This window comes from Cibotium barometz, chromosome 4 (genome assembly GCF_041138505.1).
Source record: "Cibotium barometz isolate CiBa-2024 chromosome 4, ASM4113850v1, whole genome shotgun sequence".
Classification (NCBI taxonomy): domain Eukaryota; kingdom Viridiplantae; phylum Streptophyta; class Polypodiopsida; order Cyatheales; family Cibotiaceae; genus Cibotium; species Cibotium barometz.
Window position 1 is genome coordinate 8,051,131 of NC_141049.1, and position 25,648 is coordinate 8,076,778.

General features: G+C 45.3%; 1 protein-coding gene across 3 annotated transcripts in view; it reads left to right on the forward strand.

Annotated features, from left to right (window-relative positions):
• Positions 1-25,648, forward strand: part of LOC147638851 (protein HLB1-like) — a 68,291-nt gene that overhangs the window by 9,883 nt on the left and 32,760 nt on the right. For all 3 annotated transcript variants that reach the window (XM_086785188.1, XM_086785180.1, XM_086785194.1), the window contains exons 2-7: positions 10,669-10,794; positions 11,012-11,081; positions 11,240-11,353; positions 23,456-23,539; positions 23,776-23,826; positions 23,966-23,995. In XM_086785188.1, coding sequence (XP_086641314.1) covers positions 10,669-10,794; positions 11,012-11,081; positions 11,240-11,353; positions 23,456-23,539; positions 23,776-23,826; positions 23,966-23,995 — 475 coding nt within the window. The remainder of the gene's footprint in view (positions 1-10,668; positions 10,795-11,011; positions 11,082-11,239; positions 11,354-23,455; positions 23,540-23,775; positions 23,827-23,965; positions 23,996-25,648) is intronic.

The window sequence follows — 25,648 nt, forward strand, 5'->3', positions numbered from 1 at the left end:
TTGGCCTCCGTTGTTGGTGACGCTAGTGCACAGAGGACCACCTCCGTCCAGCCCACGGGCGGCGCTCACACCATAGTGGGCGAGGCTGAGCCCACTTTGTGGCTGATGTGGCATTGGACAGAGTTTCTAGCATTTTGGGCTCCCTTTCGTCTGGCAGCTCGTCATCGCCGTTGCCGTTTCGTAGATCCGTCCGTTTTGCTCAACGCCCAATAGTCGCCTCTGTTGGTTCACCATTCTCTTATCCCGTTATCCATCGCCCGCGCTTGGTCACCTTTGCCATTCGGGTCTCTGTCTTTTGCCTACTGTCTTTGTTGTTTGGCGCTTGTGCGAACCTCCAGCTGTCGTCTTTGTTGCAGGGGCCACATGGCCCCTATCGCTTCTGTGAGGCGGCCCACCTTCCCATTCTGACGGCGGCTGCCTCTTCCATTGTTGCTTTTGATAGCCAGTCTTACCAATGGGCCAACAATGACTAAGAGGTATTTTTTGGCTTCTGCACTTGGGGTTTTCTTGTGAATTACTACTTCAGATCAGAATTCCAAGTGCATGTAGCATTATAGTGCAAAAATTACGAGTGGCAGGGTTCAGTAAGATTTGGGGCTTTTCGAAAATCCGTGCTTAATTGCACAATTGTAGCTATAGGGTACATAAAGATTTGGGGCTTTTGCAATTTATGTGCAATTGGCACAAAATTGAGCCCAATGGTGCATTAGAATTTGGGGTTTTTCGCATTTGTGTCCAATTGGTACATCATTCAGCTCTCTCGTGCACAAAAATTTGGGGCTTTCCATTTTATAGGTCTTCATTGGATGTTTATCCATTGATTGTGTATAGATTTGCATTGCTTGTGTTGTCAGGACATTCCAAACATTTATAGTAGCCTTGTATTGAGGCAAAAAGTTTGCTCAGGAATCTGTGATTGCTTGGCATAGCACTCCGGTGCATTGGGTTTTTGCGTGCAAGTGCTTCTTACAACATACTTGGTTGCAAGTGTTTGCAAATCTCTTGGCAAAGAGATTTCAACATTATGGTTGGGAATATAACCGATATATTTGGGGTTTTGTCCCAAGAGGAAAAATTGGATGGTAGTAACTACTCCCTTTGGAGTTCCATGGTTTGAAACCTTCTTGTGGCCAAAGGTTTATGGGCTATCAGATGAAGATGTATGCCCTACAGACTGCACACCTAACACACTTGGCCGTGGTGCTCAGCAAGCTGCAGTACATACTCCTCCCTTACAGGAGCAAAAGAGATGGGATATTGGTGATGCCCAAGCGATGGCTTTGATTGCTTTGTCAGTAAAGCAATCAATCATACCGCATATCAGGGCTTGCAGGATCTCACGGCGAGCTTGGGATGTACTTGAAACCATGTATGAGGCAAAGAATGAGGCCAGGGTTGCATATCTCAAGAAGGAACTTGAGAACTTTGGACATGAACGATGGTTGCTAATCATCTTACGAAGATTCAAGATCTTCTGGAGCAGTAGCTCAATATTGATGAGGTCAATTTTGAAACGAGCTGGTCTCTTGGACACTAACATCATTGCCAGCAACTTATTTGACCTTTCACATATCGCTCACTCTATTTATGCGAGGGAACCTGAAACCAATCTTGTTTGAAGAGCTGGTTGGTTTGTTGCTACAGGAGGAACAAAATCGGAAGAACAAATCTTCTGTCATGCGTGGCAGTGATGGGGCTTTTGTTGTCCAAGGCAAGAAAGCAATTTTTAGCCAAAGGCTGATTTGGGACAGCTGTGAACAAATCTTCCGTCATGCATGGCAGTGATGGGGCTTTTGTTGCCCAAGGCAAGGGCAAAGGAAAAGCCAAAAGCAATTTTTAGCCAAAGGCTGATTTGGGACAGCCTTCACAAAGGCTAAAAATGATGCAGGCAAGTCCAAGAAAAAGGGCAAATGTCACTACTGCAAAAAGCTGGGTCAGAGCCGGGTCACTATTTGAATGAGTGTAGAAAGCGGCTTGCGAAGAAGAAGAAAAAGGAAAGCGGCATGGTTGTTGTCATGACCCTGTGTTTTTCTCTGGACAAGATGCAGGTGTGCACGGGGACATGGTGGACAGTGTGAATGGCATCAGATTGGAGTCAAAAAGGGAGCCCATATGTGGACAACCCCAAGTGTGAAGGGGGGCAAAGAGATTTTAACTTAAAGGGTTTCAAAGACCTTTAAAAGTTATAAAGCCCTTCATTAAAGAAAAACGTGGCCCTTATGCTATTTTGGGGCCACGTGTGCTTTTTAGGAAAAAGGAGGGGCTGCCAGGCAAGAGAGGCGCCTAACTCTTGTTGAGTGGTGTGCTTTTTCGCTGAGAAGGGCTGGTCGCCTGAAGACCCATGGGCTGGCTTTTTCGTTGGAAAGCGGGCTGCTTGGCTGGGCGCATACAGGCTGCTGGCGTGGAGAGAGGAGAGCTTTTCTAGAAACAAGGCGCATACAGGCTGCTGGCGTGGAGAGCTTTTCTGAAAACAGGCAGGCTGCAGGGCGGCGCTTCAGCTTTCTCTTGTTTTTTGGAGAGAGTTGCAAGCAGGCAAAGCTGTTGTGTATGCAGGCGCAGCTGAATTCAGGCTCTGAACTGATTCTTGAAGAGGGAAGCTACTGGCTGGTGTGTTGCACAATAGGACAGAAACACAGATCCTTTTTCTTCTCTCTCTTTGGCTTTTTGGAGGATAAGCTGGCTGCTGTGCTGCAGAGTACACAGGCGCCTGCAGGTTCTTTCTTTTCTTCCTCTCTCCTTTGCTTTTGGCAAGAAGATGGTTGTCAGTTGGGAAGTGTGAGTTGTGAGAAGGGAACACAAGGCTGGACAGCAGGTTCTCTCACAAGTATTCTCCCTCTTCCGGCTGCAAGACAAGAGGACAAGACAATTCGGGGCTTTTCCTCGAGTCTTTTCTTCCTTGTGGAAAGCGACATAAAGACTGTAAGTCTCTCTTTCTTTGTGAGCAAGTGGGACTGCAGGTGATGTCTTTCGGAGTCTCTCTTTTCACTGGCTCAAGACTGTTCTAGAGTGGTTCTCTCTAGCCCTTTGTGAGAGGAAGAGTTTGGCAGTTCAGAGGGTGGAAACAGGACAATTTATGGGCTGTTTTTGTTTGGTTGCAAATTCAGCTATGTGCTTGGGTTTTTGGCTGCAAGTACAGGTTATTTGGTTATGTTTCTTGGCATGGGAGTGAAGCAAGCTCGCATGGCTGCGTGCTCATGGAGCAGATTGTTTTTCTCTTGCTAGAAAGGAGCAGTGGGACCTGCAGTTATGAGCATCTCTATGTTGCCAGATGTTTCACGAGGGAACAGGTAACTAGATGTATGGAAACAGGACAGAAGTTTCAAAGGGAAACAGGCCTAAGGGTTTCATGTGGAAACAGGTCGTAGGTTTTCTTGAAGAGACATGTTTTTGGGTTTCTCCAGGAGATAGGTCACATGCAGGCAGAAGGTACAGGAGTGGACACATGTTTGGTACAGCCTTGCTACTGATAGGACAAGGGACAGGGAATCCATGACAGAGATGGATAGTACCCTTGGAAGGTAGAGAGGGTTTGTACAGGTGTGTCAACCGTATGGTATACTGTGCTGTGATGCGAGTTCTCTTTTGAGAGACAGTTTGGGAGTCTGTGTTGTGATACATGAGCACTGGATGTGTCAGGGTGTGATGCTGTCATAGTGTGAGAGGCTATGGATGGTTGTGGCAGCCTTGATCATGGGAGAAAGCAGACTCAATGTGAGAGAGTCTTTTGATATGAACAATGGCTGGACTTGTTTGTGGATGCCGTGTGGACAAGAAGCCAGATGCAGGTTCTTTGCAGGCTTCAGGAGTTCTACTGGGACGGCTGATTCCCAGCCTTATATTGTAATCAAAACTCTTATAATCAATTAAAGAAATACCGCAAGGGGCGCCACTGCGATTTGGGGCCAATCGGTGTCCGTGTACTATTTGCAAGAGCACTCTAGCTCCCCCTGTTTGTTTTCCTTTTCTAGGTCCTCAATGGTGTTGAAGGGTTTTATGTGCGAGTGTTTGTTCCACTGCCCTTTGGTCTCTGAAGGCCGGTTTACAAGGTTCCGTTGCCGGGACACATCGTCGACTTTCTCAAGGAGGCGAGTCCGTGGTTGCTTTGGTCGGGACAATCGCCAACTTTCCTAAGGGGGTGAGCTCGTGGTTGTCTCATGAGAGTCACATCAAAAGCTTCAACATGAGGAAAGTGAAAAGGAAGTGCAGGAGACAGTGCAGGATTTTGTGTCTTTGCCTATATGAGGTGAAGAGCAAGAGCTGAAGATGAAGCTCAGGAGAAAAGACACCAAGGACAAGAAGTAGTCGGTCAGGAACAAGAAGCAGTTGAAGTGTTATGGTGCAGGAGATGCGTTGAAGGCTATGGCTTTCGACAGTTTGTCACCAGTGGTATCTTCATAGAGGCTTCATGGGTTCGGAAGACAGTTTCCTTGTATGTTTAGCAGTGGTAATCTACTATGCTTCATCGAGGACTTGTGCTTACCACTTGGGTGGAGTGCAAGCAGGTTTTGGGTGCCTGAGGATGTATCAGATGAGGCTCAGATGGAAGTGGAGGAACTTGACGAGGTTCTTATTCCTGAGCATATACTGGCACATAAGGAAAGAAAGGTACAGGGTAAGGTTTCCCGTCGCTATCCTGTGAAGTTCAAGAGCTGTTCACTGATGGATACGAAGTGGATGGAGGAGGTTCACTGATGGATGCGAAGTGGATGGAGGAGGGTGACTTAGCAGATTCACCTCAGGAGTTGCAGCTTTATCTTGATGCCTATGAGTTGGAGTCGACTCTTTGTTACGGCTCATTTAGGTTCAGCAGAGCATAGGTCTAGAGCATTGCCTGATGCTCAAGAGGGGGGTAGCACCTCCGCTCCCTTGTTACAGACAGGCTCAGTTATTATCTAGGAGTCGCTTGGTGACATCTTTGTATTCACCCGAAGGTACTGAGGCTGACAGTATATCTGCTTATGGGACTTCTATGATCTTGTGTTCTAGACACATGAGATGGTAAAGTTGGGTATGGTTCACAGTCGGCCGCACCTGGAACTCTAACTGCAACTATGGATAACTCTATGGAGGACATAAGTCTTGCGAGCAGTCCTAGAGTTGGTTTGGTTCATGGAAATATGGATCGAACTCTGTTTGTGCATGTATGCATACACTTTTTGAGGTAGAGGTATTTTTTGTATTCTGGTGCCATTGGATCCTGGTATCATTGAGAATACATTGGGAAAATACTCTGCATTGTGTAATGTGCTGCATGTATGTTGGTATGATACATCAAGTGCTTTATTATGTTCATGGATGCACCACTGGGTGTAACTCCTGCGGGATGGCCATGAGAACATATGTGGGAAAGTACTTGGTAGATGTAGTGTTTGGATGCATTGAGTGCTTTCATATGCTCATGTTTTACCATCAGTCGTGGGTCCTGTGGGATGCCCATGGGCGTAAGGCTTGTGAGCAGCCCTTAGACTGTTACTTTGGAGTAGGTAGAGCATTATGAGGAGCATATTGTTTGCGAATGCATGTGTGTGTCATGCATATGTGTGTCGTATGTAGAATGATGCATGGTTTTGTTTTTGGCTAACACAGGTAACGTGTTTCCATTTGGTTTTAGACTTTTGCTGTAGATTCTGAAGGAACAAGCAAGAGGACAGTGTGGCTTATTGTGCAGGATGATTATTCTATCACCCAGATGCATTGGAGGGCCATTGTTTTTGCCATATGGGATATCTTTGCTCATGAGATGCTTTACTGTGCCATTGAGTGCAATCGAGGACGCTTGCCATTTCTCAAGAGGGGGGTATGTCATGACCCTGTGTTTTTCTCTGGACAAGATGCAGGTGTGCACGGGGACATGGTGGACACTGTGAATGGCATCAGGTTGGAGTCAAAAAGGGAGCCCATATGTGGACAACCCCAAGTGTGAAGGGGGGCAAAGAGATTTTAACTTAAAAGGTTTCAAAGACCTTTAAAAGTTATAAAGCCCTTCATTAAAGAAAAACGTGGCCCTTATGCTATTTTGGGGCCACGTGTGCTTTTTAGGAAAAAGGAGGGGCTGCCAGGCAAGAGAGGCGCCTAACTCTTGTTGAGTGGTGTGCTTTTTCGCTGAGAAGGGCTGGTCGCCTGAAGACCCATGGCCTGGCTTTTTCGTTGGAAAGCGGGCTGCTTGGCTGGGCGCATACAGGCTGCTGGCGTGGAGAGAGGAGAGCTTTTCTGGAAATAGGGCGCATACAGGCTGCTGGCGTGGAGAGAGGAGAGCTTTTCTGGAAACAAGGCGCATACAGGCTGTTGGCGTGGAGAGCTTTTCTGAAAACAGGCAGGCTGCAGGGCTGCGCTTCAGCTTTCTCTTGTTTTTTGGAGAGAGTTGCAAGCCGGCAAAGCTGTTGTGTATGTAGGCGCAGCTGAATTCAGGCTCTGAACTGATTCTTGAAGAGGGACGCTACTGGCTGGTGTGTTGCACAATAGGACTGAAACACAGATCCTTTTTCTTCTCTCTCTTTGGCTTTTTGGAGGATAAGCTGGCTGCTGTGCTGCAGAGTACACAGGCGCCTGCAGGTTCTTTCTTTTCTTCCTCTCTCCTTTGCTTTTGGCAAGAAGATGGTTGTCAGTTGGGAAGTGTGAGTTGTGAGAAGGGAACACAAGGCTGGACAGCAGGTTCTCTCACAAGTATTCTCCCTCTTCCGGCTGCAAGACAAGAGGACAAGACAATTCGGGGCTTTTCCTCGAGTCTTTTCTTCCTTGTGGAAAGCGACATAAAGACTGTAAGTCTCTCTTTCTTTGTGAGCAAGTGGGACTGCAGGTGATGTCTTTCGGAGTCTCTCTTTTCACTGGCTCAAGACTGTTCTAGAGTGGTTCTCTCTAGCCCTTTGTGAGAGGAAGGGTTTGGCAGTTCAGAGGGTGGAAACAGGACAATTTATGGGCTGTTTTTGTTTGGTTGCAAATTCAGCTATGTGCTTGGGTTTTTGGCTGCAAGTACAGGTTATTTGGTTATGTTTCTTGGCATGGGAGTGAAGCAAGCTCGCATGGCTGCGTGCTCATGGAGCAGATTGTTTTTCTCTTGCTAGAAAGGAACAGTGGGACCTACAGTTATGAGCATCTCTATGTTGCCAGATGTTTCACGAGGGAACAGGTAACTAGATGTATGGAAACAGGACAGAAGTTTCAAAGGGAAATAGGCCTAAGGGTTTCATGTGGAAACAGGTCGTAGGTTTTCTTGAAGAGACATGTTTTTGGGTTTCTCCAGGAGATAGGTCACATGCAGGCAGAAGGTACAGGAGTGGACACATGTTTGGTACAGCCTTGCTACTGATAGGACAAGGGACAGGGAATCCATGACAGAGATGGATAGTACCCTTGGAAGGTAGAGAGGGTTTGTACAGGTGTGTCAACTGTATGGTATACTGTGCTGTGATGCGAGTTCTCTTTTGAGAGACAGTTTGGGAGTCTGTGTTGTGATACATGAGCACTGGATGTGTCAGGGTGTGATGCTGTCATAGTGTGAGAGGCTATGGATGGTTGTGGCAGCCTTGATCATGGGAGAAAGCTTCTGTATGCAGACTCAATGTGAGAGAGTCTTTTGATATGAACAATGGCTGGACTTGTTTGTGGATGCCGTGTGGACAAGAAGCCAGATGCAGGTTCTTTGCAGGCTTCAGGAGTTCTACTGGGACGGCTGAATTCCCAGCCTTATAATCAATTAAAGAAATACCGCAAGGGGCGCCACTGCGATTTGGGGCCAATCGGTGTCCGTGTACTATTTGCAGGAGCACTCTAGCTCCCCCTGTTTGTTTTCCTTTTCTAGGTCCTCAATGGTGTTGAAGGGTTTTATGTGCGAGTGTTTGTTCCACCGCCCTTTGGTCTCTGAAGGCCGGTTTACAGTTGTAGATTCTTCATTGTCACCTGTAGTGAAGGATAATTGTAGTGAAAGATGATGCATTAGTAAATCTTGTGCAGGATGAGTGGACTTTTCTTACTTGCAGTTATGATGCATCATTAGAGCATATGTCTCTCAATGTCAATGAAAGACACGACACATGGTACTTTGACAGTGGTGCTTCTAAATACATTACCTCACAGAGGAATTTGTTTAAGAAGCTTATGCAGGTGCATAGACAAAGACCGTGAAGGTGGCTATGCATTAGTCACATCTGACACATTGTACCATGTGTTATATCAGCTTGACAGGTTTGACAGGAGAGAGTATGATGTCCATGTGGTTACCACTCTTACACCTGCAGAATTGTGGCATGCCAAGTTTGGGCATGTAAACTATGGCAGTTTGATGCTATTGCAAAGGCATCAAATGGTGCAGGACATGCCTCATGTAGAATTGTCACCAAAACATGTATGTGAAGGGTGCATATTGGGTAAGATGCACAGAAATGCATTCCCAAAAGATGCATCAACAAGGGCTGTCTGGAAATTACAGCTTGTGCACAGTGATGTGTGTGGGTCCTATGCGGACACCATCTATTGGAAAGCATGTATACTTTGTAACCCTTATCGATGTCTGATGTATTTGCATGTTTTCAACATTTTGTGGCACACGTTGAAAATCAAACAGGTTGCAAAGTGTAGACCCTCCATACAAATCGAGGGGGGGAATACATGTCCATTGCTTTCAAAGCTTTTATGGCCAAAAAGGGTATAAAGCATCAATGCACGATGCCATATTCTCCTCAGCAAAATGGTGTTACTGAGAGAAAGAACAGGTCATTGATGGAAATGGCTAGATGCATGGTTAAAGGCAAAGGCTTGTCTCAAAAATTCTGGATGGAGGCAATTATGTGTGTTACATGTGTTGAATAGATGCCCTACCAAAGCATTGAAAACCATAACATTATATGAGGCCTGGCACGAGAGGAAACCTAAAGTTGATCACCTTAGACTCAGCAATCGTGAGGTAAGCTTGATGACAAAGCCACAAAGTGTATATTTGTGGGCTATGATAGTGGTAATAAAGGCTACCATCTCTTTAATCCTTCCACACAAAGGATTTTGGACAGCAGAGACGTGTTTGCTGAAAATTCAGACCAACCATTGGCTGAATTTTCTGGACAGTCACCTTCAGGCCGCTATCAACTTTGCTTAATGGACAGCATTTGAGTGCTCAAAATCAGTCCATAAATGAGCTCATTATACCTCATAATGTAGAGGAAGTAGTGGAGCAAGAGCAAACAGCAACAGAAGAGGCTAGAGTCGTGCCTCGTTGGTTTCTCTGTACCTTACAAGAAAGCAAGCTTTCAGCTCCACTTGGTAGTAGGACACGGGTTGGTTCTCATAATGCAAGAGAACATGCAGATGTTACTTGCATGAGTACACTTTGTGATGCAGATGAGCCGAATTCATTTGAAGAGGCTCATGAGAATGAGCATTGGGTAAAAGCTATGCAAAATGAGATGGATTCTATCCACAAAAACAACACATGAGATTTGGTAGACTTGCTTGCTGGCAAGAAGTCAATTGGCACAAAGTGGGTATACAAGTTGAAAAGAAAGTTTGATGGTACCATTTATAGGTACAAGGCCAGGCTTGTGGCCAAAGGGTATGCCCAGAAAAAGGGCATTGATTATGATGAAACTTTCGCACCTATTTCTCATATGGCCACAGTTAGATGTGTTGTTGCACTGGGTACCCATCATGGATGTAAAGTGCATCAGTTGGACATAAAATCAGCTTTTCTCAACGGGGATTTGTAGGAAAAGTTAATGTATATCAGCCCATTGGTTTTGTAATGCGTGGTCATGAAAACAAAGTATGCAAGCTTCGAAAAGCACTTTATGGTCTCAAGCAAGCTCCCCGAGCTTGATATGAGAAGATACTGTTGGAGGTGGCAATTCTCGTATCTACTCTCGGGTTATCGCATGACTAGAAGTTGTGGTGGATTATCCCATATGCAAGAGCATGGGAAGTCGAAGAGCCATATAAAGGGTGTGGTGGCACCTTATCATAGATTTCTCCTCCGGCTGGGTTTTTGGGGGGGGGGGGGGGGGGGGGGGGGGGGGGGGAGCAACAGCTAGGAGACGAGAGCCCAGCCACCGATGTTGCTAGGTGCCCTAGGGTAGTGTGCATGCTATTGCTGCGTGACTTTGACATGGTATCAGAGCTCGGCCTGTGTGGTCCTAACCTCTGTTTGATCAAGGTGCTCGAATTGAAGGAGGGTGTTGGAGGTGGCAATTCTCGGGTTATCGCATGACTAGAAGTTGTGGTGGATCATCCCATATGCAAGACTCAAGAGCATCGGAAGTCGAAGAGCCATATATAGGGTGTGGTGGCACCTTGTCATAGATATCTCCTCCGGCTGGGGTTTTGGGGGGGAGCAACGGCTAGGAGATGGGAACCTAGCCACCGACATTGCTCAGTGCCCTAGGGTGGGTGCGTGCTACTGCTGCGTGACTTTGACAGATACATACTTATTTGACCAGCTAGGGTTTTCGCAATGGTCCAACAGAGAGCACCCTCTATGTGAAAGAGGATCATGGCAGTTTGATTATGCGCCCCTCATTTGCGTGTCTATTAATCTCTTCAAGTTTAAGAAAATAATTGATCTCTTAATGAGTTTATTTTGTAGCTTGAAAACATCATGTTTCAGAGTCAATCAAATTCTGCAGCAAACCTGGAGTATAACTGTATTTTATTTTTTGTCTGAAGCTAAAAATTACCTGTTTTCAGGAATGAAGTTGAACGCCAGTCTCTAGGCCCTTCAACACTCGGTGGAGATGAGTTTTACAATGCTGCTGCATTTGGAGATGGGGAAGCACATTCTCGGCAGCGAATTCTTGCCTTTGCTGCAAAAAGGTAATGCATGCTTCTTGACGCAAAGGATTGCTTTTCCTTGGAGGTGTCTTTTTGGTTTTGGGGGGTGGGTGAGGGGTGTGCTGCTTTTGAGGTGGCTAGAGTTGTGTGTGTTTCTATTTTCTATAGCTTGCTTGCTCTGTGGTTAATGAATGTTTCTTATGGAGTCGGGGGAGTCATTAAATGACTTCGGCATGTGCTGCTTGTCTTATTTTTTCAGGTGTGCAAATGCAGTACAAAGGAATCCCCAAGATTATGATGCGCTGTACAATTGGGCTCTGGTTTTGCAGGTTACTATACAGCTCAAATGATGACATTTTTCTCAGAATAGTTTTTCTGTTAGTTTTCCGTATGTCACATAGCTATGCTTTTGGATAGTTACTTTTCTTCTTCAGATCTAAATTGATCAGGCTGTTAACCTGCATAAATGGTGATTCTTGTGTTTTAGGAAAGTGCCGACAATATCAACAGTGACTTTGTTGGTGCTGGGAAAGACCAACTTTTGGAGGAGGCCTGCGCCAAATACAAAGCTGCCACTGACCTTTGTCCTACTCTGCATGAGGTATGGTACACACTTTTGTTCTGAAGATTGATAACTTTGTTGGTAATTGAATTGGTCAGACAGTTTGGAGGATTGGATTTCTGTTTCTAGCTTATACTAAGGTCTGGTAAACCTTTCTGGGCTTGTGTGGATGTTAGGAAAGCTCTCTCTTTCTCTCTCTCTTATGGAGTGTTTAAAAAGGAACAGCTCTTAGAGTCTACCCCACTGATGGCTTCGTTCAAAGATGAGGTATTTTGCATAGGCACCCGTCAAAGGCTGCAAGGATTGCTATTGGTAGATCAGGTGAATAGTTTGAGATGCAAGACAGGGCTATATGGGGATTTGCAGTCAAGTAGTGCAGTACCATGCCATGCCTCACTACAAATCAAACTAGTTCAACAATTAAAGCATTGGAACAGATTATATAAAAAACAATGATGCAGTAGAGCATGCTATGCAATCCACTGTACACCGAACTAGGGTTCAAAAGAACCATGCTCGTCCCTTCTTGTAGATCTACTGGTGCCGTAAGAGTGGCAATAGAGAAAGATGAACAGTGGAAGACTTGCACAAACTCAATGGCACACTAGTAATCTATGCTAACAATTAGGTAGAATTGTCACATGCACTCTGCACTGTAGTGCATGGTGACAAGCTGGCTAATCATCATCAGTGCAACATTGTAACAGTATTAGTTCCAATAGGATGATATTTGTCGTACGCAGTGACCCCATTGTAATCCTCAGTCCAGGATAAGTCAGGCACGAGCTACGCAGGTCATTCTCAGCCATAGCAAGTCAGTCAGTCAGTCTAAGTCCCTTAACCCACTTAAAGAGACGCATTCATGCATATACAGTCCGTAGAAACCTTAGGGAAAGCATCCTACATATTGCACATCATTCATGCATAGCATCTAGACCATTGCAAGAACCCTAGATATCATCCAGTATTTATCAGGATATTAACTAGCATTTTTTTGGTATTTTTTCCATCATTTTCAGCATTTTATACATATTTTATGCATTATTTTATGGACATGAGCAGTCGGCCAGCTTAGTAGCCAGCCGACTGGCTCTTGTGGTCCATATAAATAGATCAGTAGCATATTCATTCATTCATTCAATCATATTGAGCATAAGAGCAATCAAGCGCTTGGCATCTTCAGCACAAGGAGCAAAGCGATTGCAGTTTCAGCCACCAGCCCTCAGCGTTTTATCTCCTACAACCCTAGGCGCCTCAAACGCATGAGCATTCAGCACTTCTGCATCAGCAAAACGCATCAGTTTCAGCATTCAGCCTTGCGTTTTTTGCATCCATACAGTTTTCAGCATTCATCATCTCATCGTTTTGCTCCAGCCACTTTGTGAATGTAAAACACAGCATTCATATTCATTTACAGCATTCATACTTAGTCTAGAATAGTCCCAAACAGCCCCTCTCTCAGTCCCAGCTTTGCATCCCTTCCTCATTCCATTGGGAAGAGTGCATAGGCTCGAGATTGGACATCTTTGGTGCTTCTACAACAGTGTACAGTTCAGCCCAACACTTGGTCTTTAGAGGTCTTGCATTTGGCTTATCGTCAATCACACCGTCAGTCTCTTTAAAGATAATAAAGCAAATATTATCTCGGTAATGGGATAGGGGGCCCTTCAGTGGGTAATTCGGGACCCCATACGGTGTACAGTTCTCATCTCTCTCTCTCTCTCTCATATCTCTTTAAAGTTTGAAGTCTTAAAGTGGATTGCTAATCTCGCGAAACTCAGGATACAGAAGACGGTGTGAGCATTTGTGTGACAGGATCCTCCAATACGAATACTTCCGTTGCATGTTACATTGGTATCAGATTCAGCTTGTCCACACACACCGTATCCTAGCGTGAGGGCATCCTTGGATGGTCAGATTGCGTTCCGACACGACCAGTACCCATCAGCCGGAAGAAGTCTCCCCCGAAGGAGACCTTACTCTTCCGACTACAGCAGACACCATAGCTCTTCTTAGAGCTCAAAACCAGCTGCTCATGGAGCGTCTCCAACACTTGGAGGCAGCAACAGCACGTCCTCTGCCTCCAGCAGCCCCCGACTACATCTCCCTCTTCTTTCATATGGAACAACAAAGGAGAGAAGACGAGGCCCGAAGGAGAGAAGAAAAAGCAGAAGTAAAAGCAAGAAAACAACAAGAAAAAGTAGAAAGACAGGACTATGAGGAAGCCCAATGCAGGATCGACGAAGACCGGTGTCAGGCTGAACTCGCCGCTTGGGAGCACCAACGAGAGCTCGATCGAGAACGTATGTTACTCGAGCACCAAAGGAAAAAGAAGGCCATTCATCTTAGATACCAGCACCTCTCTTCAGCATCCCCCGCCTCAGGTGCCACCAGCCAACAGCAGTCCGCAGCATCAACTACAGTCATTCGCACTCAACCACATTTCAGTAAGTATGATGGTAAGTGTGATCATTTAGCAGTTAATCAATTTATTTATCAATTTATTGCTCATTTTCCATTAGCCAGAATCACAGATCCTTAGGATAGAGTCCACGTAGCGGCTCCCCATCTCAGTGGTGAGGCAATCACTTGGTGGCAGCATTGGTCTAATCTTTATACAGACCAGACCACAAGTGTCACAGCTTTTAGCTGGGATACCTTTGTCCACGACCGGAAGACCAGATTCCTCCCGCCTCAGTACATGACTGGTCTGGTAGATGAGTTCTATGGACTCAGATAGAACAAAGTCTCAGTTACAGGAAAGGCACTTATGCATTCCGTGCACTCAAGAAAGCCGTCTCAAAAGCACCTGTATTAAAGTTAGCATCTTGGGATGAACCTTTTGAGGTCATTACTGATGCAAGCAATGTCGCCATCGGTGCAGTTCTCCAGCACGACAATAGACCCGTGGCATACTACAGTAGAAAGTTAGATGTCGCCGAAAAGAATTATGGTATATGACAGAGCTTTTGGGTGTGATCACAACGCTCAAACATTGGAAGCCTTTTCTTTATGGATAGGTTTTCACAGTAAAAACAGACCACCAAGTGACTTCAAACCATGCCAAGTGCCCAGTGGAGTGATCGACATGCCAGGTGGAGTCAACTCTTCCGACAGTTTGGAGGAATGGTTGAATACATCCCTGGTAAGCATAACCCAGTAGCAGATGCTCTTAGTCGAAAGGCCAGCATCCAGGTAGTCCAAGAATCTACCATTCTCGAAATCACGGGGAAGGACTTAGATAGCATGAAAGACCAATATGTCGACTCCCCTGAGTTTGGTACTCAGTACAGTTTGGCCCTCAATTCTTAGCCAGGCCATTATTTAGTACAAAATGGTTGGTTGTTCTTCAAGAACCGCCTCTGTGTCATTCGGGAAAAGCGTTCCACTCTTCTCCATGATGCCCATGACTCCTTAGTTGGAGGACATAGGGGTATCAACAGTACCCTCGAGAAATTAGAACGGTCCTTTTATTGGCAAAAAATGAGACGTGATGTCTACTCACATATTCAAGCGTGTAAGATTTGTCAAAAAGTAAAGGTTCCAGATACAAAGAAGACTGGTTTACTTCAACCTTTGCCTATCCCCGACGGACCTTTCATCGACATATCTATGGACTTTGTAGGGCCTCTACCAGCATCCACCGGATCCTGTAACACTCAATGTTTCACCATTGTGGATCGCTTTAGTAAATTCTGCATGCTCATCCCATGCAAGCATACGGCCACAGCTGAGGACGTAGCTCGGCTGTTTCTCAAGCATTGGTATCCAATTTGTGGTTTGCCTGGTACCATTACATCAGATAGAGATTCCAAGTTTACCTCGCATTTTTGGAGGGAATTATTTGAAAACTTCGGAACTAAGTTGCAGTTGTCTAGTGCATTCCATCCGCCGCAGACAGACGGCCAAACAGAGATTTATAACCAGTTGGCCTTTGATGTTCTCAAGTCATATTGTCATGACTAGCAGTCGAAATGGGAACATTATCTTCCATTGGTCCAAGCTATCTTGAACGACACTCATTCATCCAGTGTCGGACAGACTTCATATGAAGCAGCCCTTGGTCGTCGTTTCTCTTCTCTTTTGACGAGATTGGTGTCTCCATCTCTAGAGGCTAATAAAACCACGAAAGCATTTTTCGAGATCAATGAGTCAGTCAAGGACCGCTTGACCAAAGCACAGGAAGCCTATAGCAGACAGGCAAATAAGTCAAGACGAGATATCCACTTCAAGGAAGGGGATTGGGTCTATCTGCGTATCATGAAACAAAGATTGAAACAAGTGGGCAAACGTTGTCCCAAGCTTTCATTTCCGTACTTGTGGACCTTTTCCAATAGTTAAGAAGTTAACTGATGTCTCCATGAAGTTAAAGTTGCCTAACAGTTGGACGATGCATGATGTTTTTCATGTTTCTTGGCTAAAACCATATGTTGGACCAGAAGTGTTTGATGTTTCAGATGAACAGGAGCCAAACGTGGTAGACGAAGCAGAAGTCATTGAGCCCGAGCAGATTCTTCTTCATCGTTGGAAGCATGGTTCCGGTCGACGGATATGTTAGTTCTATACGAAATTCCGAGATCGAGGTACCCACGAAGCCGTATGGTTAGACGAGGAGTTCTTTCAAGAGTACACCCAGTTGTTGGTGGACTACTTGGAAGCCATGAACCTGCCGCCAAGCTAAGCAGGAGGGAATGTCACATGCACTCTGCATTGTAGTGCATGGTGACAAGCTGGCTTATCATCATCAGTGCAACATTGTATCAGTATTGGTTCCATTTAGGATGATAGTTGTCATACGCCGCGACCCCATTGTAATCCTTAGTCGAGGATAAGTCAGGCACGAGCTACGTAGGTCATTCTCAGCCATAGCAAGTCAGTCAGTCAGTCTAAGTCCCTTAACCCACTTAAAGAGACGCATTCATGCATATACAGTCAGTAGTAAGTAGAAACCTTAGGGTTTGCATCAGAAAGCATCCTGCATATTGCACATCATTCATGCATAGCATCTAGACATTTGCAGGAACCCTAGATATCATCCAGTATTTATCAAGATATTTACTGGGATTTTTTTTTGTATTTTTTCCATCATTTTCAGCATTTTATACATATTTTATGCATTATTTATGGACATGAGCAGTCGGCCAGCTCAGTAGCCAGCCGATTGGCTCTTGTGGTCCATATAAATAGATTAGTAGCATATTCATTCATTCATTCAATCATATTGAGCATAAGAGCAATCAAGCGCTTGGCATCTTCAGCACAAGGAGCAAAGCGACAGTTTCAGCCACCAGCCCTCAGCGTTTATCTCCTATAGCCCTAGGCGCCTCAAACTCATGAGCATTCAGCACTTTTGGATCAGCAAAATGCATCAGCAAAATGCATCAGTTTCAGCATTCAGCCAGCATTTAGCCTTGCGTTTTCTTCATCCATACAGTTTTCAGCATTCATCATCCCATCGTTTTGCTCCAGCCACTTGGTGAAGGTAAAACGTAGCATTCATATTTATTTACAGCATTCATACTTAGTCTAGAACAGTCCCAAACAGCCCCTCTCTCAGCCCTAGCTTTGCATCCCTCCCTCATTCCATTGGGAAGAGTGCATAGGCTCGAGATTGGACATCTTTGGTGCTTCTACAACAGTGTACAGTTCAGCCCAACACTTGGTCTTTAGAGGTCTTGCGTTTGGCTTATTGTTAGTCACACCGTTAGTCTCTTTAAAGATAATAAAGCAAATACTGTCTCGGTAACGGGATAGGGGGCCCTTCAGTGGGTAATTCGGGACCCCATACGGTGTATAGTTCTCATCTCTCTCTCTCTCTCTCATATCTCTTTAAAGTTTGAAGTCTTAAAGTGGATTGCTAAACTCGCGAAACTCAGGATACGATGTGAGCATTTGTGTGATAGGATCCTCCAATATGAATACTTCCGCTGCATGTTACAAGAAGTGCCCAAGTTGATGCTCCTCAATCTCTGGTTGCTTTTTGCTGAATTCCTGCCTCCACGGAGATGCAATGGTCCTGTTAGGCTGCTCAAGTGCCGAAGAAGAATAAGTAATTGAAGATTTATGAGGGAGGGGACACCCTGTATACTGGTAAGCTTGCTTGACCAGGTCCGTGGCCACTTTTATGCAGCTGGACCTACCTTTTCAGTTGCTTGACCAGGTCCACACCAATTTTTTGCAGCCGGACTTGCCTTTTCATCTGTCCCACTAGGCCTTCTGTTGCCTGATCAGCTTGTGGTTCTGCCCGATTTTTCGTACCTCCTGCACATGTTGTCCAGCTTGCCGAAATGGGTCTAAACTTCCCGAACAATCGGCCATGCTTTCCCGTAGGAGTGTCACATTCTCCCCTGCTAAGTCTGCATCTATCCTCATCTGTAGGGTGTCAATATGGGTGTCATGTACAAGGGTTGAAAAACTCCAATGGGGTCTTCTCACCCAAGCTTATGGGATGTCCTCAGCACTAGGAGATCACTTTGGTGTCTGGCACTAAAGCTAACATTCTGAGATTGATTGCGTCTTGAACATCGCTAGGAAAACTCTACTCATAGTGAGTTGGCCGAAGATTCAGCAACACATGCGTTTTCTGGAAGACAAGGTTTCATCAAAGATGACTTTGGAGAGAACGGAGTGTTTTCTTTGTTGTATCGCAACGTGCATTATCTGGAGTATGCTCCACAAGGAGGTGCCCATAGGGAGGACCAAGCAATGGCACCCAGAAGGTAGGGAAATGTTGGTCTGAGCACACTAGTGCTTAGAAGTACTGGAGGTTACAGTGTTGATGCATGTGTTATGGGAAGTTGTGGGTTTCCATTTGATTCCTTCATCGGCAAGCATATGTGGGGCTTTTGGAAGCCAAGGATGGTGGTCCATCTACAGAGTTTCACAGATGGCTAGAGTTTAGATCGGGAGTGTCCTCTAGAGGAGGCAATTTTGCTAGATCTTGGATAGAAGGATATTCTACAGTTGTAGTTTGAGAGGAGGCTTTTTCAAAACTGAAGGATGAGTGAAGGAGATGTAGGTGTGCTGGCCTAAACTTTTTTCATTTCTCGGGTTGAGCACACACTATGGGTGCTTCATTGCACTAGGCCACATATACTGGGGCTAGTACAAGAGGATTCTTCTCACCAGTCGTTTGCACTGGGTGGACTTTTTGCATTGTCTGGTGTCATGGAGGCCCCACAACAAGATATATCATCCATTTTGTCTTCACCATGTGAAGATATACCAGTGGGTGTCTTCACAATGCATAGATTTCTTGGAGACTGTACCAACAATAGCTGGAGTTTTTGCTTTGGTGCATCAGCGGAGGATTACTTGCAGTATGTTCCAGAGGGAGATGGTGTCACCATTTGGTCCCTTCACTAGCGTCGATCAATGTTTTGGGGGAAGCCCCCATAGAGAACGGAACCAAGGTGAGAACGGGGATTTTCCACAGAAGGGGTTGAGTTGAAGCATTCATTGGCATGGATAGGCCTGAAAGATGGTCTCCAAGCATGAGCATCATGGGATTTTAATCATTTATGTGACTTATATGGTATATAAGTCAATGTGTTCAGACATCATTAAAGTTTTGCTAGACATATTATTATTTGGGTGGGGATTCATGGACATGTCGGACAGTTTGTGGCCCACAAAGTCGATAAAAGCCAGGCGCCCACCTTATATGAGATATTTTTATAGCGTGGACACTAAAGATGACAAGTTTTGTCATTTATAGAGTGATTGGCTAAACACAGCATGAGCTTGGATATTTTTCGCAAGGAAGGTCACTTTTGGCCAAAAGGAAAAGCATGGGGCTTATATTAGGCTGGTCGACTCTATCTAAAGAGGCTCGTGAAAAGTAGGAGGAAGGGAATGCTCTTGGGGATGCGATCAGGTGGGGCTGATAGCAGACCGTACAGCAGCTGACCTCTTTCTCTCTTCTGGCCGCCTCCAAGCAGCTCATACAGCTGGCTGCCTGCAGTTTTTGCTACAGCTTTCTGCTGGTCGCCTACAGATTGGCCGACTGCAGCATCATGTGTTCTCTTCACTGCCCGACTGCAAAACTGGTTTCATAGTTGGCCGACATCAGCGTGGTTCTTTCTCTCTCTCTCTCTCTCTCTCTCTTGCTCTTGCTCAAGATTGGCTGTTGCAGAAGCTGGTTGAACAGCACCTTCACAAGCCCTCAGGGTTTTCACTGGAGGAACAGGCTGTGAACAGAAGGGCTGTTTTGGGACAGTTTTTGTGGACTGTTTTGTCTTGACTCTGGGAAGAGAGCTTTGTCAAAGTCTCGTGTTTGCTTTGTGGAAAGTTGCTCACGAACTTTGGAAAATTTGGTGTTGTATGCACCCTCACCTTGGATTCTTTTGTAAAAGCTTCTACGTAATAAAGAAGTTCCTAGGGGGGCTGACCATTCTTGCTTAGTGTGCTATCTATTTATATTCTGTGGCTTCCTGCTGTTATTCTCTGTTTGCTATTGAAGTGTTTCTCTTTTGTTTTGGGTCGCCTATTGATTACAGATGGTGGTCTAGACATACTACAAGTGCTAAGCAGTACCGATGGATACAGATTTGGTGCAACAATTTCCAAGGAGTTTTGTTCTTGGTTTTACTTTCTTCCCTCAAGTTGCATTGGAGTTCGTGCAAGTAGGTATTGTGATCCATCTGAGTAGTCAATGCAATATAGTTGCTGGAGCAAGGATAACGTAGTTTTGCCATGCCTTTTTCTAGAATATGCTTTCCGTGAGCTACCAGAGGATACTCAGCAGCCTACAGTGTTTCTTAATGAATGGTTGGACATCTTGCTAGTGCTGGATCAAGCGAGAATTAGTCATCCGTTGGTTCCTTTTCTGGTCTTTGTGCTGAGGTGGCAAGATAGAATGCGAGTCTTCGCATTGGACATAAAGTGGTCTAGCAGTTTTATGACAGGGCACTTTATATGGACACTGTGTAGCTGATGACAACTGCAATGCAAGTGGGGGAGAATGTGACAATAGCAGTGCCACATGGTGGCCTATAAACAGGCCGACCAATCTTGTACAAGATGGGCAGCCAAGGTTTGTGCATGCAAGGCGAGCAGTAGTATGAGCTTCATGCCACCATAGCCACTCCTCTACTCCCCCAATACCATCATTTGGTATCAGAGCTCTTCGACTTCCGTGTGCTAAATAGTTGACATTTGGCAGCCCGACCTCTGCTGACATTGTGTCCGTGTTGCTGCACATATTGTACCCGTCGCTAGTACTAATGATGCTGATGAGTTGTTGTGCTTGACACTTAGTTGCCACCCCTTGCTGCATACAACCATGTGTCAGCTGCTGCCCTTGCTTCTCATGCTGCCCGTACAACAAACCAACTCCTGCACTTGTTGATGCTGCCATGCCTGCTGTTGCCAACTCCACGAGCATTCTACTGCTGACGCTACACATGTGTGCTGTCCGCTGCTAATGAAGTTGCTGCCACCTGACATGCTGTGCACATCTTCACCCGCCAGCCCTTGCAACTGCCAACCAGCATAACAAAGGAAGAAAGAGTATCAAAAGTGGTGCACATCAAAGACTACAAATCTGCACAAAAAGGGGAGGCTCCACAAGAAATCAAAAACCTTCAGGGATTTTTTTTGGGGGCTTTTATGACTTTTGAAAATCCAACTTAATTAGGGCATTAATCTTAAATCTTACATCATTTTTCAAAATTGAAGGTGCATGCCTCGTATTAAACTCATGCTCTAGCCTCCTATAGCATCAATTTCCAAAACCCCCCAAATTTTAAAAAACCCTAACTTTCAAAAACACCAATTTTTGAAAAAACCCGATTCATCTATAAAAGGGTAGATACTGGCTCAAGCATTATAAGGGCTAAGACCCCCCTTTCATATCATGGCCTCTCATCTATTCATTGAAAAATTTAATGGGAATAATATTCATAACTGGTGAGACTAAATATCCATAATATCCATTGAAAAACTTAATGGGAATAATATCCATAACTGGCAAGACTAAACTCAAGTTTAGTCTCATGAGAGAGGGTCTATGACCTTTCGTTGAGGGGGATGAAAAGATGCCTGAAGCAGAAGATGAAGCCTAGAGAGCTCGGAAGCTCTAGGATCAGAAAGCCTTTGGCCTCATAGTCCTAGGCCTGTTTGACAACTTCATACACCATGTTCTCCCGACTTCCAAAGAAGTCTATGAGATGCTGGATAAGCTCTTTGAAGCACAGGGAAAGAACTCGAAGGTCTCTTTGCAAATAGAGTTCTATGGCATAATGATGTAGTCACATGAGAACTACGTCGCCTGGCTTGCTACACTTAAAGCCAAGGTGGAGGAGGATGTGGGTGTAGCTGTTCTTATCAAGTCAATGTCAATGCTTGAAGATCCCTATGAAACCCGCATCACCACACTCAAAAATCTTCCAAACCTCACCCTTGAAGGAGTCATCGACTCCTTCAAAGAAGAAGAGAAGAAGTTTAAGAATAAGGCAATAGGAGGGGTGACTTCTTGTTCACAAAGATTTTAAAAGGTATGAAATGTTCACTTTGTGGCAGGAACAATCATACAGAAAAAGATTGCTACTCAACATTGTGGGAAAAACAACCACAATGAGAAGTACTCCTATCACAATAAAGCAGATGCCGACATCATTGAGGAGAGAGAGAGCTTTCCATAGAGGAAGCAAATTACTGTCATGATGTATGGGCTTTTTAAAGTCTAAATTATGTGTTGTATTGTGTTTAGTTGTGTTCTGTTCAGTATTAGGACCCATAACCATAGTCACATGGGACGCGAAATGGGGACGGAAAAGATTGAGAATGGCCATTCCCTGTGACTATAGAGTGACATGGGATGGGAATGGGAACGGGAAGATGCTGCCATCCCCAACATTCCCGAGTCTAAAAATGCCCATTCCCTGTGACTATGCCCATAATTGGCATGTGAGACTAAGAGCCATGTGATTTATCCTTGACCATGAAAACTGGCATGAGAAACCATGAGCATAAATTTATCTTGGACACAGTATGAGGTATAGATTTATCTGGGACAGAGTATGAGGTAATCCCTAAAGGGGGGATTGTTGGGAATCAAGGTCTTACCTATGTGTGTGTGAAACCACTCCTATGAGTGAGGAAATATGTGTTTTGTTTGTGAACCACCTCTTAGAGGGGTATCAAATAATATCTAGATATTTGTGTACTTTGACATAAGCAATGATGTTAGGAGGCAACATTTGTAACCTATAAAGGTACTTGTACTTTCGTTGAAGTAATCAAGTAAGTATCACAGCATCGAGTCGTGTTACTCTCTCTCTAGCATTGCCTTCTCTCTCTAACTCTCTCTAGCACTGGTTGCTTCTCAAAATCCATGGCTGCCCTCCTCTTCATGCCACCATAGCCACTCCTCTCCTCCCCCAATACCATCAAGGTGTTTAGCTTATAATTAGCCCTTGGCTTGCTTTTACTTGATCCTCCTGTGGTTGATGGCTCGTCTTCGTGCTTCTCCTTTGTGTCACAAGAGTTGTGGGGCTTGTTGAGATGAAGTCTAGAGTCCCTTGAGCCTGGAGGTCTTACCGGACTGTGGCCAGTTGAGTATTGAACTCTAGCTGGCGAGCCACCATCGAGGTATTGAACTCTTTCAAAAAGGCCACCATCTGTTCAGACCGCATTGGTCAAAGCCACTATCTGCTTGCGTGTGTCCATGATTGAGAAAAGAAGAAATTGGACATGAGCTAAGGATACCAAAAGAGAACTAATCCTAAACCTGATTGTGCTGTCCAACTCTATGGGCTGCTAGATGCTCGACCTGTCCATTGCTTGTCCAGACTTGGCTGGCACCTTTGCAGATCTGTCTGATCCTGACCTGCTCAGCATCTCGTGTCTAGAGCCCTGCACCTTTTCTCTCTGGATGAGGGAAGCGGATCTTTTGCTTTTCTCCATCCTTCCATGTGTAACTTCCCTCTGTGATTGAAGAGCCATGCAAAAAGCCTTCTTTCTTTTGTTTTTGTTTAGACCTACACCTTAGGTATGGAAAATGTGCACTGGCTGATTTGTGGATGCTGGATGTTGTTGATGCTTTACGCTCCCAATCACTGATTCATGTATAATTTTTTATTAGAGTATCTAAGTGTATGGCTTACTTTGACTTGATATATTTGACTTTTGGCCAAACAGGCATTCTACAATTGGGCTATTGCCATTTCCGATAGAGCGAAGGCACGAGGCCGGACAAAAGAAGCTGAAGACTTGTGGAAGCAGGTAATCTTATTGAGGGTCTTTATAGACATCCTGTGGTCGTTGAAAAGTGGAGATCTCACTGGTTTGTCCCTTGTGGTGGGGGATCTCCCATGTCCAATCCCTGCCCTGTTTGATGGGTGGTGTAGATGTCTCTAAAGACCTTGAGTGCCATAAAACTTACTTTGTTTAGTTTGCTTTTGCATTCTGAGAATCTGAGTGCATACAAGCTGTCCTTCAACATGTAAATCTACTGTCAGGCTTGCAAAAGGTATGAGAGAGCAGTTCAACTGAATCACAATAGTCCACAGGTATTCACACTGGCAGTTATCATTTTGACTTTTTCTCAAATATCTGACACTTGAAATGCCAATCTCTTTGTCACCCTTTTTGACATTTTATTACCGGGTACTAAAGGTTTATCCATTTGTTTACTGTTTGTTTGAACAGGCTTTGAACAACTGGGGCTTGGCACTTCAGGTTCTCTCTCATTCATGGCACTTGTACTACTGCTTGGTCTTATAGACCCTTAGCATCTTTTGCAGGCGTTAATAATCTGTGTGTGTGTGTGTGTGTGTCTAGACTACGCGCACTTGCACTACTGCTTGATCTTATAGACCCTTAGTATCTTTTGCAGGCGTTAATAATCTCTTTCTCTCTCTCTCTCTCTCTCTCTCTCTCTCTCTAGACTACGCGCCTCAAGATGGCAGCCTGGAACTGTAATGGGACTCTGTGGTCTGATCTGGGATATTGTCTTCTTCGGAGAGGGGATTGCCTCATGTCACTGGATACCAGTGAGAGTCGGCTTACCGCGGGCATACCCGCAGGACAGGAGGAGTACAAGGGTCAGGAGGCTTAGCAGTCCTATTAAGGTCGCACCTTCAGGGTATGATCAGCATAGTCATTCGTGACGAGGATGCCAGATACATGTGATTTAGGCTACAGCTTACACCCACCAGATATATACATACTTTTGCACGAGATACTTCGTGATATGCTATACAGGATAGTTAGGACAGCCTAACCGCTCTGGTAGAGGAGAGGAAGGAGTCCCCTTATGCATCATTGTCTGATGAGATCTCAGCCATGTTGGGACTAGATAAGTTCTCCTCAATGCGGACTTCAACGCTAGGACCAAGACTGAGGAGTCTCAGTTATAGAGCTTTGAGGACCCTATCAGACTACAGGCACTTGACCAAGAGGGCACAGGATTGCAGCGGGCTTCTCAGGACCTTGGAGCTATCACTAGATATGGGAGGCACCTCTTGGAGTTGTGTTCTCATATTCTCGTTATTTATAATGGGATGGCAAGCTTTCCATATAGTGGAGGATTATAGGACCCGTTGAGCTTGCTTCACTCATCTCCAAGCTCACCCTCCTCACATGCCCTCTTAGAGCCGACCACACCTGCCTCTTATTCTCCATTGCCTGTACACCACCCAATCCACCGCCACCCCCCATCCACCTCCCAACATACCAAAATCCACTCCACACACGAATGTGACCACATATATGCCAACAATATTGATCGTGGTTTGGTAGATATGGACCCATCAGTTCCCCTTGCCACCCTCACCTCTCAACTCACCGGTACATTCTGCAGCCATAGCCAGCTTTCCATACACCCCACGCCCAAATGCGAAGCCTTGGACGGGTACCATGCCCCAGAGTTGTTGGTATGAAGTCCACACCACCACACATGCTCGTCTCAAGTGAGAGGTAGTGACTGGTCAAGCCTTGAGCATGATGCTCAAAGGATTAACTGCTCTCTCACTCGCCGCAAGAAACGGGCATAGGTGATAAAGCAATACTAGGAGATATACCAACTCTTCTTGAGTGGCAACTCTGAGGAGGCCTGGCATAGGTTGAGGGAACGACGCCCACCCACACCCATCACAGATCCTCACATTTGGCACACTTATGCACACTCACTTTACCATATTTCCAATCAGCCTCAACTCCCTCACCCACCTGAACCTTGCGCCACTACATCCACTTTCCTCACATCAACGATGATGGAGAAGGCCATCCAGAAACTCCAAAATGGCCGCTCCCAAGATCATGAGGGGATTACATCAGAGCACCTATCACATGCAACAGACACCCTTTCACCCCTCTTGGATTACACGTTAA